Here is a 16,937-nt window from a genome sequence, read left to right on the forward strand (position 1 = left end):
AATATATTTAATAGAAAAATATTTTGTATCCTCCCAAGTGTTGGGCGGGGTTCCTTATATTTCTGTTTTAAGGACTCCAGTTTGGGGGCTGGAGAAACGAACACTGGCTGTTGTGGTAGTGGATCTGTGTTCTCTTCTCAGTACCCACATGGCTCACAACCATTTGCAACTCCAGTCCCGGGGATCTAACACAGCCTCTACTGGTGTGGCACACACATAGTACATATACACAGGCACAGGCAACATACCCATAAACATGGAAGAAAATAGAAAAAAATCAGCTTTGCTTGGCTGGATCCATGTGGAAAACCAATGCTAGGTTAGTAAGTCTTCCCTGAATCTTACAGAACTTAAAATACGGTAAAACATTTCATGATAGTAAAACTCTAAGAGGACACTATGACTTTATGGCCATCCAAATGTTCCTCAGTGTATTTATCTTGTCAATCAAATTTAGGTGAAAAGTAAACTGTTCACTTATAGAAACTGAAGAGTAATCAAAGGCTCTTGCCATCCATTTGGATGGTTTTTCAAAATTAACCCAGAAGGGGAAAGTTGTAATGTGAGTCAGGTATGTGGAGACTGGCCAAACCCCGACTGCACGAATTCACTCTAGTGGTTATCAGATTGTCTGACAGGCAGAGTAACACCAATCGTTCATATTTTACTCAGCTCTGCCCCTGTAAGGGTCTTTTAAAATGTATTCCAATGCCTTGGGAGGAATCATTTGTTGGTACAGCCAGATATTTTGGGTTTACTCCCATTGGTGTTCCACACCTAAGAGCAGTAGTATATTCGGCAACTTAAATGTTTTTCGCCTGGTGTTCCTTCTTAAACTCCTTTAGATACAAATTGAGATAGATAGATAGGTAGATAGATGGTTAGATAGACAGACAGACATGCTCTGGTATTACTTTATTTAAAAGGCTAAGGCTAGCTAGGAGGATACTTCCTGTGTTCCCTTATAGCATTTTGATATATTGTGAATTTCTGTTAGAAGAAAAAAAAAAAAAAAACAGACTGCATCATGTAAATGTTCAAATGTTATGTCTTTGCCAGCAGAGGAAAATACATTGAAAATGTATCTGGAAACTTCCTGGGAACAGGAATTTACACGTTGCTGATAACCTCAGTTCAACAGATTTTACTAATCAGAGTCACCTACATTCTGCCTAGTTCCCTTTCTCCCACTGGGCTGAGAGTACTGCCCAGAGATCAGGAAGGGCCTGACACTACCTATTCAATAAACCCAAAGAGGTTTCTAGAGCACAAAGGTGCGCATACATTAGGACCCAGGCTTCTGTGAGTGGCTGCTTAGAGCCAGGGAGAGTTTGATGCTGCTGAAGGGCATCCCACTTCCCTGTGGGTGAGGACCCCACTTCCAGACAGCCCCAGAACATCTTCAGTTAGCTGCAGAAATGCTAGACCCACCTCAGAGCTCATCCAAGACTTCCATTAGGCTGTAGTTCCAGTTCAACTGTACTTGGGTTTTAGACTTCTCTGGGACTAGTTACACTATTGTGGTAATTAGTAACTCTGCTCAAACACATTCTCAATGTTCTGTTCAACATATGAACAGGGGTTATCCTCTCAGAATATAATCTTCATTTTATTGCTTTAATTTAAAAAAAAAAAAAAAAAGGTGATCATCTTGCCTCTACCCAGATAAATTTTCTTTCTTTTCCCTATTTGTCTGTTGTGACTTTATTTTGGCTCCCCCTGTTTTGTTTACTTTAAAGAGAGAAGATGAAGTTGGGGTGGGTGTGTGGTTAGAGAGGGGTGGGAGATGGCCTAGGAGGAGTTTAGGGAAGGCAAAGGATATTATCAAAATATGTCACATGAAAAAAAATTTTAATTAAAATATTTTAATGACATGGTATTGGCCATTTTTTTTAAGATAGAAAATTTGCAATGTCACCCTCCAAAAATGTGACTTCCAACTGGGTACTGCCTGATGCAAGGCAGAAATACAAAGAGAGTTATCTGAACAAACCACAGGTCACACACTTTCTTCAGTGAGCACCTCCCACCCGGTCCTCAGGAGCTTTGGCTTTGGAAGACACCACTCTGGTGTCTGGTGGAACGTGGTTTCATGACAAAGAGCGAAACATACGTGCTTCCTGCAGCAGAGCTTCTCCGAGCCTTCACGGCGTGTGAATATTCAAGAAAGGAAAGAAGATGCATCATTTCCCAAGTTACTTAACCTCAGAAGTATTTCCCACTGGAACACTCATCTCTTGGGATTCCTGCCCTATAGTGTGGACCTGGGAGCACGGTTTGCACGTGGTCTCTGTGCTGGTTTTATATTGTCAGGAGACTGTCCCTGACCTCGTGTGCATCCACTCACTCCTCTTCGGATGCTTTTACTGTTATGACCTGTGGTGATCCTAAACCCAGGAAGTGGTGGGGCTGGAGAGGTGGCTCACAATAATCTACAACTCCAGCATCCAGGGGGTCCAGTGCCCTCTCCTGACCTCCATAGGCACAGGATACACATGTGATTCACAAGCAAACATGTAGGCAAAACACTTGCACCAAAACTAAAAAGTAATGATGAATGAATACGAGAAATAAAATTTTAAAACCTAAAGGAAATAAATGATACTGTTGGAAACACTACTGCAGTGGCCAGACACAGCATCCACCTGGCTTCTTATGAGACTGGTGTAGGAAAGTGTTCTCAGAGAGAGTTTTTGAAGATAGTCTTCAAAACATCAGGCCTTGAAAGAAGCTGAAACACCCTCTCTCAACTGTGATTTGTTTTTCCTTTCTTAGAAACTTAAAGCTCAACTCCAATCTCATACTTCAGTGTAATGGTGCTTTTTGATTTTATCTTATAAATTAACCAACATGTTTCTTTCCTTTTTTTTTTTTTTTTTTTTTCCACTTATAGTCTCACTGAGTTGTATATTCTTCTACAAGCTATCCCTGACTAACATATGATACCTTTCTCCACACCCAATATGTTCTAACTTCCTTCATGGAAATGTCAAGTAACTTTTAATTCAGCCTTTATTTTGTTCAAAGATCTGGGGATGTGGTTCGTGATTGGCTTTGTCTTCTTGTATATATTTTTATTGTATTCTCATAACTAAAAGCAGAAACAGAATATCTTGGTAATGACATTTCTGTTAATGCCCTACCCACGTCTTCCTCTTTATAGGAGAGATTTACTGAAGGCCACTTGGCATTTGCTTTGCTCTTCAGGAGTTCTTGGGTCGTCAGCTGACGTTTGCTAGGAGTTCCGCTGTTGATTTGGGGGCGGGGCGGAGGATGGTGATCTGTGCTTCTGTCTCCGTCCATAATTTCATTACCCAGAAAAATGAGAACTTTCACTTTTGAAGAGTCAGCCACTAGTCATGGATTTTACTAAGAATCAAAGTGCAGTTGAAGGGGAAATGGAAAAGACGAGAAGATAAATCACCACCTCCTTATACTGCCATAGAATCCACATTGGAGAACCGCTGGATTGGATCAGCAAATCAGAATCACAGCCCGCAGCTGTGTGTACATGGCCTTTATGTTAACATGCTCTCTGTGTTCACACGCATGACCCTCTATGATCACACGCATGGCCTTCTATGCTCACATGCATGGGTCTCTATGCTCACATGCATGACCCTCTATGCTCACACGCATGACCCTCTATGCTCACACGCATGACCCTCTATGCTCACATGCATGGCCCTCTATGCTCACACACATGACCCTCTATGCTCACACACATGACCCTCTATGCTCACACGCATGACCCTCTATGCTCACACGCATGGCCTTCTATGCTCACACACATGACCCTCTGTGCTCACACGCATGGCCCTCTATGATCACACGCATGGCCTTCTACGCTCACAGGCATGGCCTTCTATGCTCACATGCATCGCCTTCTATGTTCACAGGCATGACCCTCTATGCTCACACACATGGTTCTCTATGCTCACAGGCATGGCCTTCTAAGCTCACACGCATAGCTCTTTATGATCACACACATGGCCTTCTATGCTCACATGCATGGCCCTCTATGATCACACACATGGCCTTCTATGATCACATGCATGGCCCTCTATGCTCACACACATGGGTCTCTATGCTCACACGCATGGCCCTCTATGATCACACACATGGCCTTCTACACTCACACGTATGGCCCTCTATGCTCACATGCATGACCCTCTATGATCACATGCATGGCCCTCTATGCTCACATGCATGGTTCTCTTTTCCCTAGCTTCTTTATGGGGTATACTTACTGACCTTTATTTTTACTGTGTAGTAAGGTTTCAAGCATTACCTGTTTAAACCCCTTGAGCCACTAACCTGTTGGCCTGTGACTTGGGTTAAACAGTACCCTTTCTGAACAGGCCCTCCAGTCGCCGGCGTTGAAGAGAAGGCGGCTCTGATTTAGGAAATGTGACTTATGCCAATTGCCACACTCTTTCTCAAGGAGCTTGAGCAACAGGGACGGGCAAGGCTAAGGGCGCATTCCCTGGTCTCTGGGCTTCCTTTGTTCTTCTTCCATCACATTCACCCTCTTACTCAGAAAGCAGTTGGGTAAGAAAGGACCCAACATTTCAGGAGAACAAATGACCATTTAATTTAGGCTGACACTACCCAGTTGGTGGGGATGCGGGTCCTCACTCACCAGGGACGGGCAATGCTCACCACTTAGGTTGGGCAAATTCCCAAGATGCCATTTGACACAGTAATGGGGGAGAGAAAATAGGCTGCTCACACCCACTTGCATTAGCTGGAGACCGAAGCACACTCTGCTTTAGTGAAGTTAAACTCAGCTGTCGTGTCCGTCTAAAGATTACCTTAGATTAAATGGCAAGGAAAAATGAAAGCCCGACCTCCACTACTTCCCCTAGCGGCGAGACTTTCAGAATTCCCTCTTTCTTCTTATCAAGCAAAGAGATCTCATGGTGAGCTCAAGAGTGCACACAGACATGGCTTACCCACAATTCCCCCGAGATGGCGCATTATGGCCAGGGACGCTGGGAAACGGTTTCTTTATAATTATAATAATTATGCCATTTAAATAGACCAGAGACCACAAATCCTCACAAGGTCTTACGACATGAAGAACAAAAGCCCTCGGATCAGACACACTCAGGTAGGTGCTGCAGGACAGTAAGGACAGTGGGAGGAAGAACCCTCCTTCTCTCAAGAGACAGGAACACAGGATTCGCCATCTTCAGACACGAAGGGGCCTTTACAGAGAGCTTAATCCAAACCCTTACCGTATGAAAGAAGTTCTAGAGAAGTTGTATGCTGCCCCAAATCGTCAGTATCAAGAGCAAAAACCTGACTTTGTTTTACCGCTTTCTTCAGAAACATTAGAAGCCACCGTTCGACTCTACGTGGCGGAGATGCTGTGGCTCTTTTATGGGTTTTTCTCAAGTTGTGCTTAAGTCTCTCTGTTTTCTATACAAAGAACTACTGATACAAAAAAGAGAATCATAAAACATGACAAGGAAAACCGTGTGAGATCCTAGTCTGTCCATATTGCTCACCCAGAAGCAAAGGCCCGATGATGTTCTAGAAACTGTCACCATGGAGTGTGAGACTATTGGAGCAGAGTCTGGACCCCTGACTCTTCTTCCCTTTGTCGGTATATTTAACTTAAATATGGGGCATCTCCATGATAGATTTTGAGAATTAAAAAAAAAAAAACGTTAGTTTTTTTTTTCAAAGGCAATGTTTATAGGTCTGCTTTGATTTGGCTTTTTCAAATACTGTGTGTATGTGAAAACGCGATGTTTTGATATCCTAAGCTAGCAACAATGGAAGCCCAGTTCTTCAGCCTGCAGATTTATAACAGCTACATTTTTTTAAGGGCAATATGGTATAGACACATATGCGATATTACCCAGCATTCAAATGGAAACAAATCTCCCAATTCAGATGCACCCAAAGGCCATTGGCTTAAATGAAGTCATCCCATCACGAAAGACAAATCCTGCGTGACCATGCACATACAAGGGTGCAGTTAGTCAGAGTCTCAGTTCCAGTGAGACATAAAGGCAGTGGAGATGAACCACAGCAGTGGCTGCAAACACAGTAATAATGACCATTCCATACACTTAAAAATGGCTGCTTAGGGTTAGTCTAAGTTGTATTTATTTTACTATAATAGAATTTAGAAAACAATCCAGTTCTATTGGTCTCTCTCTCTCTCTCTCTCTCGTTCTCTCTCTCTCTCTCTCTCTCTCTCTCGTTCTCTCTCTCTCTCTCTCTCTCTCTCTCTCTCTCTCTGCAGTGCCTCCTGGGGAGGGAAATAAGTAGAACCATTATTCTTTCCTTTCTATTTCTCCCACAACAACTTTCCAATCGATCCCGGTAAGAACAGGCTGGAAAGGGCAGGGATGGAAGCAGTGTGACTTCTGGCCAGTTCTCACTCTGGCTCTCTGTGTTAAACCTCTCTCTCTCATTTTTAGATGGAATTAACTACAGAGCAGTTGTGTAAGAGGCTAGAGAAGCAACATGTGCATGTTTTGGAGCATTCGGTAAGACAAGTAAGCTTAGATTCATCTGGGGCCTGGGTACCAGTTCAGATCTTAAGCATCATCAAAGGTTCCATTATTTCCCTCCTTTGCTTTCTCTTCCCGTGAGTATATCTGCCGTTGAATCATGGTCATGCCATTCAATGATTAGCTCAGTAGAATGAGGTTATCAGAGAGCAACTGACTTTCCTCTGTACTTACTACCAGCCACATGAAACCAAAGCCGTGGGACTGCAAAATATATTGATATGCTGCAAAAGTTGTTTGTTTTGTTTTTGTTTTGGTTTTTTTTTTTTTTTTTTTTTTTTTTGAAAGATCTAAAGGAGGAGGATGATAAACTGATAAACAAATATAATACTTACATCAACTTTATATGAACTCTACTTTAACTGGATGACTAGAGGTTGTTAGTAACATAACTAGGTATCCTGTACTACTGGGTACTAACCATTCAAACATACGGAAACTTGTTCCCACTATAGAAACAGAATCTAACTGGAAATCAGAGGAGGAGCCAACTAGGATTCTGTACTGGAGGGCTTGCTGTCAGTACTTACATGGTCTTTGGTATATTATAGAACCCCAAACCTACTAGAGGTCCAGCATTTTTATCTAACATCCATCATAAAAACCAAAACGCAGTACGGTACATTGAAGAGCATGAGTCTCAGGATATGTGTTCAAACGTCAGCTCTATCGCAAGGCTCTGAATGACATGTGCCTCTGTTTTCTCATCTTTACAATGGATCCAAAGTGTCAACTAACTATAAGCACTTTTTTGAGAGAAAAATAAATTAGTAGTCATAATTCTCACAGCCTGATAGGTTGCAAATGCTCCATTAATATCCTGTGCTGTGAGACCAAGCCAATGTATCAATATAGTAAATCTGATTCAAACCCACTTTGCATCTGCTCACTAAACACTGCATGATATTAACCCACCACCAGTTCTGAATCACTAGAGGGTAGGAAGTCTTTCCTGTTTCCTACCTGTAGCTTTTAACCTTTAGGAATCCATTAACACCAATCATTCCATTACCCCATTAAAAAAAAGAAGATTCCTCACGTTTTCTAAATATGAAAAACAAAACAGACACGGTGTCCATATATAAGAACAACCTAGTTTTCATGGTAATTCACCCAAAACCAACCATTATCCCAAAAGAACATCCCAGTGACTGACAATACATATATTTCTAATATGTTCTTTATACACACATGGAGAAACAAGTACAACCTGCATATGACAGATTCCTATCACTTACCAAGTCCCAGTGTCCATAGGGTCATATACCTAATACCCACCCCCCCCCAGAAAGAAGTTTCTAAATAGAAAATGGAGCTGGTTCTTATTCTCAACTGAATGTATTTTTAAATCGAGCCACAGGGGATACTTTTGTTTCTATTCAAGTGAGACTTGCACACAGAGTTCACAGAGTGACTTAATATCCTTCCTGCAATCAGACTGGTATGCACCACCAGTATCCTTCACACATAGCCAGTTCCTGAACCACCACAAACAAATGCCCATTTCCAAGGAGACAATCTCATTAAATACCGCTGCTAGAATATGTATTGTTCCTCTTGGAGACATTACAGTAAGATCTTTCAAGATTACGAACTTTAACTTTCTCTCGAAAATTCAATATAATCTCGAATTCATTTATCTAACTGGGAAGGGCGTTTTCATAATAGCTCTTGAAATTCCTGGTAGGGCCAAGTGTAAGGATTTGGTTAGGGTTGTAGTTAGGAGCTAGGGGACTATTTACTGGCTGTGGATAGATGTGTCTGTCTTTTAAATGGTTACCAGTTCAACAGCTTGCTTCACATTCTTTGAATTTGTACTACGCAGGACATGCTTTAAGCTTTAAGACTCCAAAAAAAAAAAAAAAAAAACAAATCATGAGTTTTTTAATGTTAAGGGTACAAGAGCTTTTAACCCCTCCCCCCCAAGAATAGAAAAGGATCACTTAGCAGCCTGTAATCAACATTGTCAACTTGCCTTAGGAAGCCAGTGCTAAGTGTGTGTAGTCATAGGCTCTGTTTTGAGGTGAAGTGTCACATTTATCCTTTAGCAAGAAAACAGCGTCAACAAATCCGTGGTGATTATCCACACAAGCATACAGACAGGAAGAGGATGTAATTCAAGTTGTCAGTCCAATGGCCTTAAGCTTAGATTCTCACTGTTTTCCCTGCAGTGAAGATGTACTATAAACTCTGGGCATTCGTCCCCAGCTCTCTGCTCTCTCCCTAAGTCAACAAACAAGTGTCCACTTTTAAATGTGACCAGAGTATGAGTTTACCTGCAGAAAAGCTGCCCGAGACACGCACTGAGTAAACCTTTCTTTCTCATTTGCTCTGTTGACACACGGAGGATTAGGAATTCGTGATTCACGAACTACTGGAAATGTTTTTGTGAGCTATGAGGCGCTCAGTGCTGTGACAGACTGCTTAGAACCGCAGTCTAAAGTTATCTGAGTTCCACGCAGCGTAGCACAGAATCCATGCAGTTAACAGTGCAAACCATAACTTCATAAGGAGCACAAGACAGAGCCAACAGAAACAAGCCGCACTTTGGCGGTGCCCGCAACTCACCTTGCTGAATTTTAGTCACTAGGTGATGGCGTGCAAGGATCCGGCTCATCCTGTAGGGAGAGCGTCTGGCAGTCTGATCAAATCGCAAGTACATCTCCTGACTCTCAGGTGTCAGACAGTAGCAGCCTGCAGCCGGGGTCCTGGGCACCTGGCTGTACATCTCCGGAGAGTTCCCGCTGCCACCTCGGCTGCCGGTGGCTGTGCGCCTCGGGCTCCAGGCTCGCTCAAAGGCACCGAGCCCCAGGAGAGAGCCACAGACCCAGCGATTTTTAAAAAGAAAAAGGAGTGCCAAAAGCCACAAGTCAGAATTCCAACCCTCCGGGGGTCTCACGTGACCTCGGGAGCCAATCACAGGACAAGGAGAAAGTGCTGGGCGTGTCCCGTCTGCCCCAAGCCGAGCGCGAGGCTGTACCAGCGGCCGAGGAGATCCTTCACACTGCGCTTAAAGAATTGGAAGCCTTTGGGGTTGACAAAGCCCCCCAACTACAGAGCTGAGAGAGGAGAGGGGCACAGAGACAGGAGGGGCCGAACAAGCCCTGGCATAGGAACTTTCTGAGGTTATGAAAGTTAGAAAAAGAGTTTTGGCTTTCCTAAAGTCAGCAGCAACTAGAGTTAATTAAAAAAAAAAAAAAAAAAAAGGCTGTGTTACCTGCAGCTGTGTATTTGAAATACACCATTTCAAGTAAGTACGAGCCCCTGGGAATAAAATACTAGCCTTCATTACAACGGAATTAATCAAACAAAACGTTTCCAACGAAAAACAAACATTTGAATCATATGTTGACACTACAGGTAAATAAAGACCCTCTGGACCACCATGCGATAGAGGCGTCAGAAAAGATGCTCTTACAGAAAAGACCTAAAGAGACAACCCGAACGCCCAGCCATGCTCCTTTAATTTGTCTGCTTCCCCCAGTATTTAATCACCACTAAACAACTGCAAAGCACTAGTCCTACTGAAGCCGCTGCCAAGAATCACTACACAGGATGCAGGTGGCCTTGGGAAGACCCAGAATACGCTGCTGGTCCGCCAGGACGTAGTGGAAACGTATAGCAAGTGCTAAGAAAGGCTTTAGCAAGTATATGTGAAGTGGTCTCAATTTAAAAAGAAACGGGGAGAGAAGACCAGCAAAACACTAGTTGAGCAACAGTATTTCTGACTCGAGTGGTGATAGCAAGTCAGACCCAGCCAGAGAGACTGGTTTTAAAAAACAGAACCCAGATTCCCAAACCAAACAACAGAAACAGAGTCTAGGAGTTCTGACAGGGGAAGCTGGGGAGAGCTCTCTCTGCAGGAGAGTTCCTATCCCTCCCCCATTGCAGGGGAGAGCCAGAGTGTGGGGGTAAAGAAACTGCCAGTCAGTTTAACCATAGCTGAGTAGCCATATGAGAACCATCCGAATTTTCTCCTCCCCAGTTTTTTTCCCCCCTCTTTAGAAGTGGTTGATGCAAACAAACAAACCAAAAACAAAAAACCCACCACCACCATGACCACCACCAAGCAACAACAACAACAAAAAAGGTAGAAAAACTTATTGAATTCTAAGCCTGTAGATGAATGAATAGTTTCTTTGGATTCATAAGCACACACACACACACCCACACACACGCACACACACTGAGGTTGGTCTTACTTTTGGCTGACTTAAAATGAAACTAGACACTTTAGCAGAAGTTGAACTGGGAGACGGAGAGATAGTTCAGTGACCAGGACAATTCTACAGTACCTGGATTGGATTCCTAGCGCCCAAACAGCAGTTCACAAGTGTCTACATTTCTAGTTCCAGGGACCAGACAACCTTTTCTGGTGTCTGTGGTTGGTAGACACACACACACACACACACACACACACTCAGGCACATAGGCACACACATAAAGTTTCCAAAAGGTTTAGAACAACTCCAGTTAAGACGGTGCTTCTTGTTACTATTACTTTGTTGTGCTCACCAGCCTTTAGTGCCTTTCCTTGTGGAAATTTCTGCTGCCCCGATTTTTATAACTTTCTCTCATGGTAAGAGTGAATGAGCTTCGTTTGATGGCTACGCAAAAAGAGGCGAGATAGGTTTCAGGCATAAACGGAGAAAATGTTACAGGCTCATATCATGGGCTTTGTGTTCTTATTGGGATCTGAAGAGTTTGTTCTCCCATAGATTTGTAGAAGGTCAAAGGTAAGTATGAAAAGCTTGGTGCCTCAGAAGCCTGTGCCTGAACATTGGAAGGGTTAGACTCTGTAACACAGTATCAGACGCCATTAGCCAAGCTCACAGAATCAGCAACCCTACTTAGGGCATGTTGACTTGATAGTCCAACGCCAGGGGCATCAAGCCAGATGTGAGACGTTATCACCTTAATATGGGGGAATGGAAGATGGGTGGGGGAAGAGAGAAGGAATGGCATGGCGTTTAGGAAAATGAGAAACTGTTTCAAGAAGCTGAGTAAGGCAGGAAATAGCGTGTAGTCACTTTATAGCTATGAATAACCCTTAAAGGCTTGGACATCACAGCTGCCAAGACTGTAATTCATTGCGCTCTTAGCTACATTTTTAAAATAAATGAAATGATTCTCAGAAGCACTATAGTAACTGGGGGGAAAATGTGACAATATTGCCCCAGCTCTTGTATAATGAGGAATGTGCTATGAAAGAGCCTAGAATATCTTACTCTGAAAACATCAAGATTGTAACTATGTATTATTTAACATGTAAGGGCAGTAACATGAGAACAGTGTTGCACAGATGGGCAATAGAGAACAAAATCTGCATTGGGGGGTGAGAGGTTAGATCCTTGATGGATAGAAATGCAATTTAGAACAAAGCCTGACCTCCCAAAAGCCAGTTTTGCTTTTGTTTTGTTTTTTGTCTGTTTGTTTGTTTTAAGAGCATCCAAGGATATGAGCCATGTCTCCTCCACACCATAAGCAACGCCTTAAGATCTTACATTAGATCCCAGACAGTTATCTATTAGTCCAGTCAAAGCAGTTTGTTGAAAGTATCTGGCTGATACCACTGAGACATGTTTTCATCGCTGTGAAACTTTTGTGCATGAGTTGCTTTTATCACATAGCCCCAGTGGGAAGATTCCAACAGAGGGGGACAGTGGTGTTCTGTTTAAGGTGGCTGCTGACCTCTCTGGGCTTGTCTGCCACCCTGCTCTAGTGAGCAAGTGAATGAAGAACTAAGGGAGGCAAGGGACCAGGAATGTTGGGCTTCTACGTGTCAGGCCTCTGCCACTTACTGCTCCTGCTTATCAATTCATGAGGCACCATAGTTTATGAAGAGAGACCCAAAGGGGGTGAAGTAATGGCCCAGGTCATAAACAAGGAAGCCACTGTTTGTCTCTAATCTGATGACATTTTAACCCTTTCTATTACCACTCACTAGGAACAGGAAAGGCAAACCTGCACCATAAAAAGAAAAATGCTGGAGAAACCATTAGGTGAGAGATTTTTGGGAAAGGATGTTGGAAATCATCATAACTACTGTACTGTCATGTGATCCTGGGATGTGTAAATAGAGAAATGGAAGCATGGTATGGGTCAGATTCCACTGAACTTGAGATCTGTCCATCCTAAAAATTGAGATCAGAGTCCAGAACACTTGGCTGATTTCCTGGGGCCTCTGCGGAGTGATGACTGAGTGCTAGACTCAGCTCAAAGAGAAGTGGCAGGTGTCTACACCGCCTGGTCCTTCTGTGTCGGATGCTGATGCAGATGTTCCCAATGAACTGAGATATCCCCTCACAGAGGGAATTAAAAATGCTTCTAAGACTTCGGAAGTAAAAGCATGGGGAAATTCAGAAGCTTGCAGATTCCTAAAGGGCATCACGGTTACCTCAGCAGCAACAATGGAGGGGAAACACACCCTCCCGGTGGTGGGCTGAGCAGAACTACCTGCAGGCCCTGCAGAGAGCACCACAGATGCAGTACTGAGTCCCCCAGGCTGGGCTGGGCTTCTCAGTGATGCTGCTGTGTGCTCCTTTAAGTAACCTCTTACCCATGGACCTATGAGGACCCGGTAAACTCACTGCTTCACCAAACAGAATGGGGTGGAGCACTTTCTCTTGGTGTGTAACTGTGTCATTGTCCACTGCTTTCTGCTTTTTTCAAGGCCAACGGCAGTTGTTGGGCCTTTTCTGTGGCATCCACTCTCAAGGTGAACACTCCAGATGCAGTCAAAACTTAGAAATGAGATCTCTCCGCAAAATTCAGGATATTTAAAGTGTCCGCATCTTTTGATGGGCGATCCCAGGTGAGCACTCAGTGGAGTCCTGCACTGAGTAGCAGAAAGCTAGGAGTGATTTGATGGAAGCCAGGGAGTGCTTTCATCTCCTCCCTCACAGACATTCCAGCCTCCTCAGCAGGTCGGCTGTGTGCAGGGAGCCAAGGTTCTGCTGCCAAGCCTTGAAATAGTTGAGATACTAGTGGCGGTAATGGACTGCAAAACTGGTTTAAAAGGCTGCTCTTGAAATCATGTGAAGCCATAGGTCCCAGGTGCATGTCAGAGCCTTCCTATGGGGTCAACATTATTGGGATGTGTGTGCCAATGGCCTTTCTAGTCTAAAGGCACCACAAGCTTAGTGCCAAGTGCTGGTAGGCCAGTGATGCCAACATTTACCGCAATGTACCCAGCCTCTGGTGATGGACAGACATCACAGATTCTTTGGATCAGCACCCCAGCTTCAGACAGTGACCCCCATTCTGAGATCAGCTGCTTCAGCCTGAGCACGGTCAGAGGTTTATTCACCCAGAACGAACCTTGTGGAGTCCCTGGGAATTATCAGGTCTAGTTCAGATAGCCAACGATCTTGTCTGTCCTGGCTTGATACCACAGCCCCTACGCAACCAAGCCAAATCCCACTTTTCTGAGTTCCATTAAGAGTCAGAGATTCCCCTCCCCTTTCATTCAGGTGGCTCCTCCTGGGGCTGGAGAGACGGCGCAGCACTTAAGAGCCCTGGGTGATCTTACTGAGGACCTGAGTTTGGTTCCTAGCACCCACATGGTAACTCACACGGCTCTGGTATTCTCTTCTGACATTCAAAGCATTACATACCCATGGTGCACAAACATGCAGGCAAAACACTCAGACACATTAAAAAAAAAATCCTACTGCCTTCAGAAACATTGTCATGACTATTCCCTAATGAACTGACATGTGTCACACTAATTACTTGAGGTGCTAATTGCTCATACCGAATCCATCTGTGCACGGCATCTGTTGGGAACAGCTGTAGATCTGGGATTTAGAAGAGACATTAAATGTCTTGTGATACAGAGGATCAAGCACCATTGTACTTTTCCTATGAGACCAATCTGTCCTCTGCCCTCCCACACCGTCCCCAGTCTCTCACAGAGATCCCCAAGGTGTTTAAGAAGGTTCTTATGTAGAGTTTCCAGTCCATGGCTCTGGTCCTGCCATGGGAAATGAGGCAGGACCATTCTATATGTTCTCGCATAGGACTGTCCCTCGGGTATGCTCAGCCATTATATGTCATCTGTGAGACTCTTCTGAAAGTTAGACATTCCTTCTCATCCCACCACCAGACATGACTATTCCTCCAGATGTTTGCTTTCTTTTGTGTTTACTTCAGTCTGCCCCCATCCCTTTGATACGACACATGATCTTAGCCAAAAGGCCGAGAGGCAATCCCCATCCCTTTGAAAACGAGGCACTTCCCCTAATCTCAGAACCCTAGATATGGCTGGGCATGGCAGTACTCCTGCTGTGTGCACACTTTAACAGAGCCAGAGCTGTGCTCTTTTGCAATCTAGTGTGACATTATGGGGAGTTTTGCTTGTTTTAATTTCTATTTACTTATTTGTGAATTCAGCCTTTGCGTCACCTCTGTAGGTATGAGTGTAATGACATGGTCCTTGCCTGTGACTGACTCTGTGGGAGAAGATGGAAAAGAAAATTACACCATTACACTATGTTTGGTGCCCTGTGTGGGAGGCTATGTCTGTTGACCCAGACTGTTTTATGGTTGATAGAAAGTGGTGTGGTGTTTATGTATTCTCCTAATATCTTCCATTAGGTGAGCTTTCTCTGTACTTTTTAAAAAAATAACTTTGAGCTTAAGAATATAAGCTTTTAAAGTTTTTTTGATATATTTGAGATGGTTTTATGATTCTTATCTCCAGTGATTTATTTTTATGTAATTTCATTTGATGGTAAGCAAAAATACGTTAGATGCAAAAAGCAAAATGGTGTGTGCATTTGGGGGGTGGGGAAGGTGAGAAGAGACAGAGCAAGAGTGAGAACATTCTTCAGAATTATAAGCCATGCAACCCTGTGTGTTTAGTAGGTAACAACGTGAGTCTCTCTGAGCACTCCTCACCATACTCCTCAGCCGTAGTTATTGCTGGCCTTTGAAAAAAAGTCTGAAATTGTACCTATTTTTCATTTGTGGTGTAATAATTTGACATATGTATGTACATTGTACTAATTACCACAGTCAAATGAACATATCTATCAATACCCATGGTTGCTGGGAGTGAAGACATTTCAAATCTGCTTTCTTATTGTACTGGCTGGCTTTGTGTGTCAACTTGACACAAGCTAGAGTCATCAGAGAGGAAGGAGCTTCAGTTGAGGAAAATTGTCCATAAGATCCAACTATAAGGCATCAATGTGATCAATGAGGAGGCTCATTGTGGGTTGTGCCATCTCTTGGCTGGTGGTCCTGGGTTCAGAAAGTAGGCTGAACAAACCACGGGGAGCAAGCTAGTAAGCAACATTCCTCCATGGTCTCTGTATCAGCTCTGCCTCCAGGTTCTTGCCCTGTTTGAGTTCCTGTGTCAACTTCTTTCAGAAATGCACATCAATATAGAAGTGTAAGGCCAATAAACCTTTTCCTCCCCAACTTGCCTTTTGGTCATGCTGTTTCCTTGTAGCAATAGAAACCCCAAGACTGTTACAAATTTTAAGTGAACAATACAGCATGAATCACTATAGTCACCTCTGCACACTGATCTCCAGAATTTATCCAGCTGTGATGGAGAGGTCTCCTCCTCTGATCAATGTCTCATATCCTACCCATCCCTGTCCCAAGTCCCTGTTGAGTGCTGTTCTGCTCTTTGCTTCTGTAGGACCAACTTTTACGTTGTACACAAAAGGGAGATCATGAGACATGTCCCTCTGTGTATCTGTCTTACTATGCTTGATACAGTATCCTCCAGGTTTGTCCCCTGAGTGGTCCTGTGTGGTCTTTGCAGGGAACGATGATTTAATAGAGAATATATGTGCACAACTCTGTAGAGCTTCTCCTGAAATTTTCCTATGTCGTCAGAGCTCGGTGACTATCAGAGAGCAATGTGGCCTCTGGACAACCTCTCAGAGTGCCATCAAAATCGTATTGAGTCTCATGTGACAGACCTGTTTAAACAGACCAATGCGTGGATTGCCAGGCATGGCTGCTTTCTCCTTAGCCCCACCAGCATGACTCATCTCTAATCAATCACAAGAAAATGCTTCTGAGCACAAAAAAGAAAAAAAAAAAAAGTGTTCTCTGCAAAGGACAGAACATCCCCAAGAGATGCTTGCAACTTAAATATTTTTTTAAATACCCTATTTTATTTGGGTTTTGGGGGTCTCGGGGACTCTCCTTGATCTTGGCTTGGTCTCAGTAATGGATAACATTAGAAGACCTATTTCGACATTTCATCAATCAATCAACTCTTTGTAAGTAAAACATGAAGGAGGCAAAGTGGTGTGGAATGCAAGATACACAATGCTTACAATTTATTTTTTTTTAGAATTAAAGATATGTAGTATAAAGAAAATATGCTAAAAGGTAATTTTGGCCATGGGGGATGCTTCTTGGATTTCTACTTTCAAACATTCT

At 43.4% G+C, this 16,937-nt stretch overlaps 1 protein-coding gene across 5 annotated transcripts in view; it reads right to left on the minus strand.

The window, feature by feature from the left end:
* Positions 1-16,937, minus strand: part of STARD13 (StAR related lipid transfer domain containing 13) — a gene marked incomplete at its 5' end in the record, with an annotated part of 340,009 nt that overhangs the window by 152,917 nt on the left and 170,155 nt on the right. For 3 of the 5 annotated variants that reach the window (XM_080940966.1, XM_080940963.1, XM_080940962.1), the window contains one exon: positions 9,099-9,326. The exons of the other annotated variants lie outside the window; for them this stretch is intronic. In XM_080940966.1, the coding sequence (XP_080797092.1) occupies positions 9,099-9,258 (160 nt within the window). Of the gene's footprint in view, positions 1-9,098; positions 9,327-16,937 lie in introns of those variants that run through there. 5 annotated transcript variants of the gene reach the window in all.

This window comes from Micromys minutus, assembly GCF_963924665.1.
Source record: "Micromys minutus genome assembly, chromosome: 29".
Taxonomy (NCBI): domain Eukaryota; kingdom Metazoa; phylum Chordata; class Mammalia; order Rodentia; family Muridae; genus Micromys; species Micromys minutus.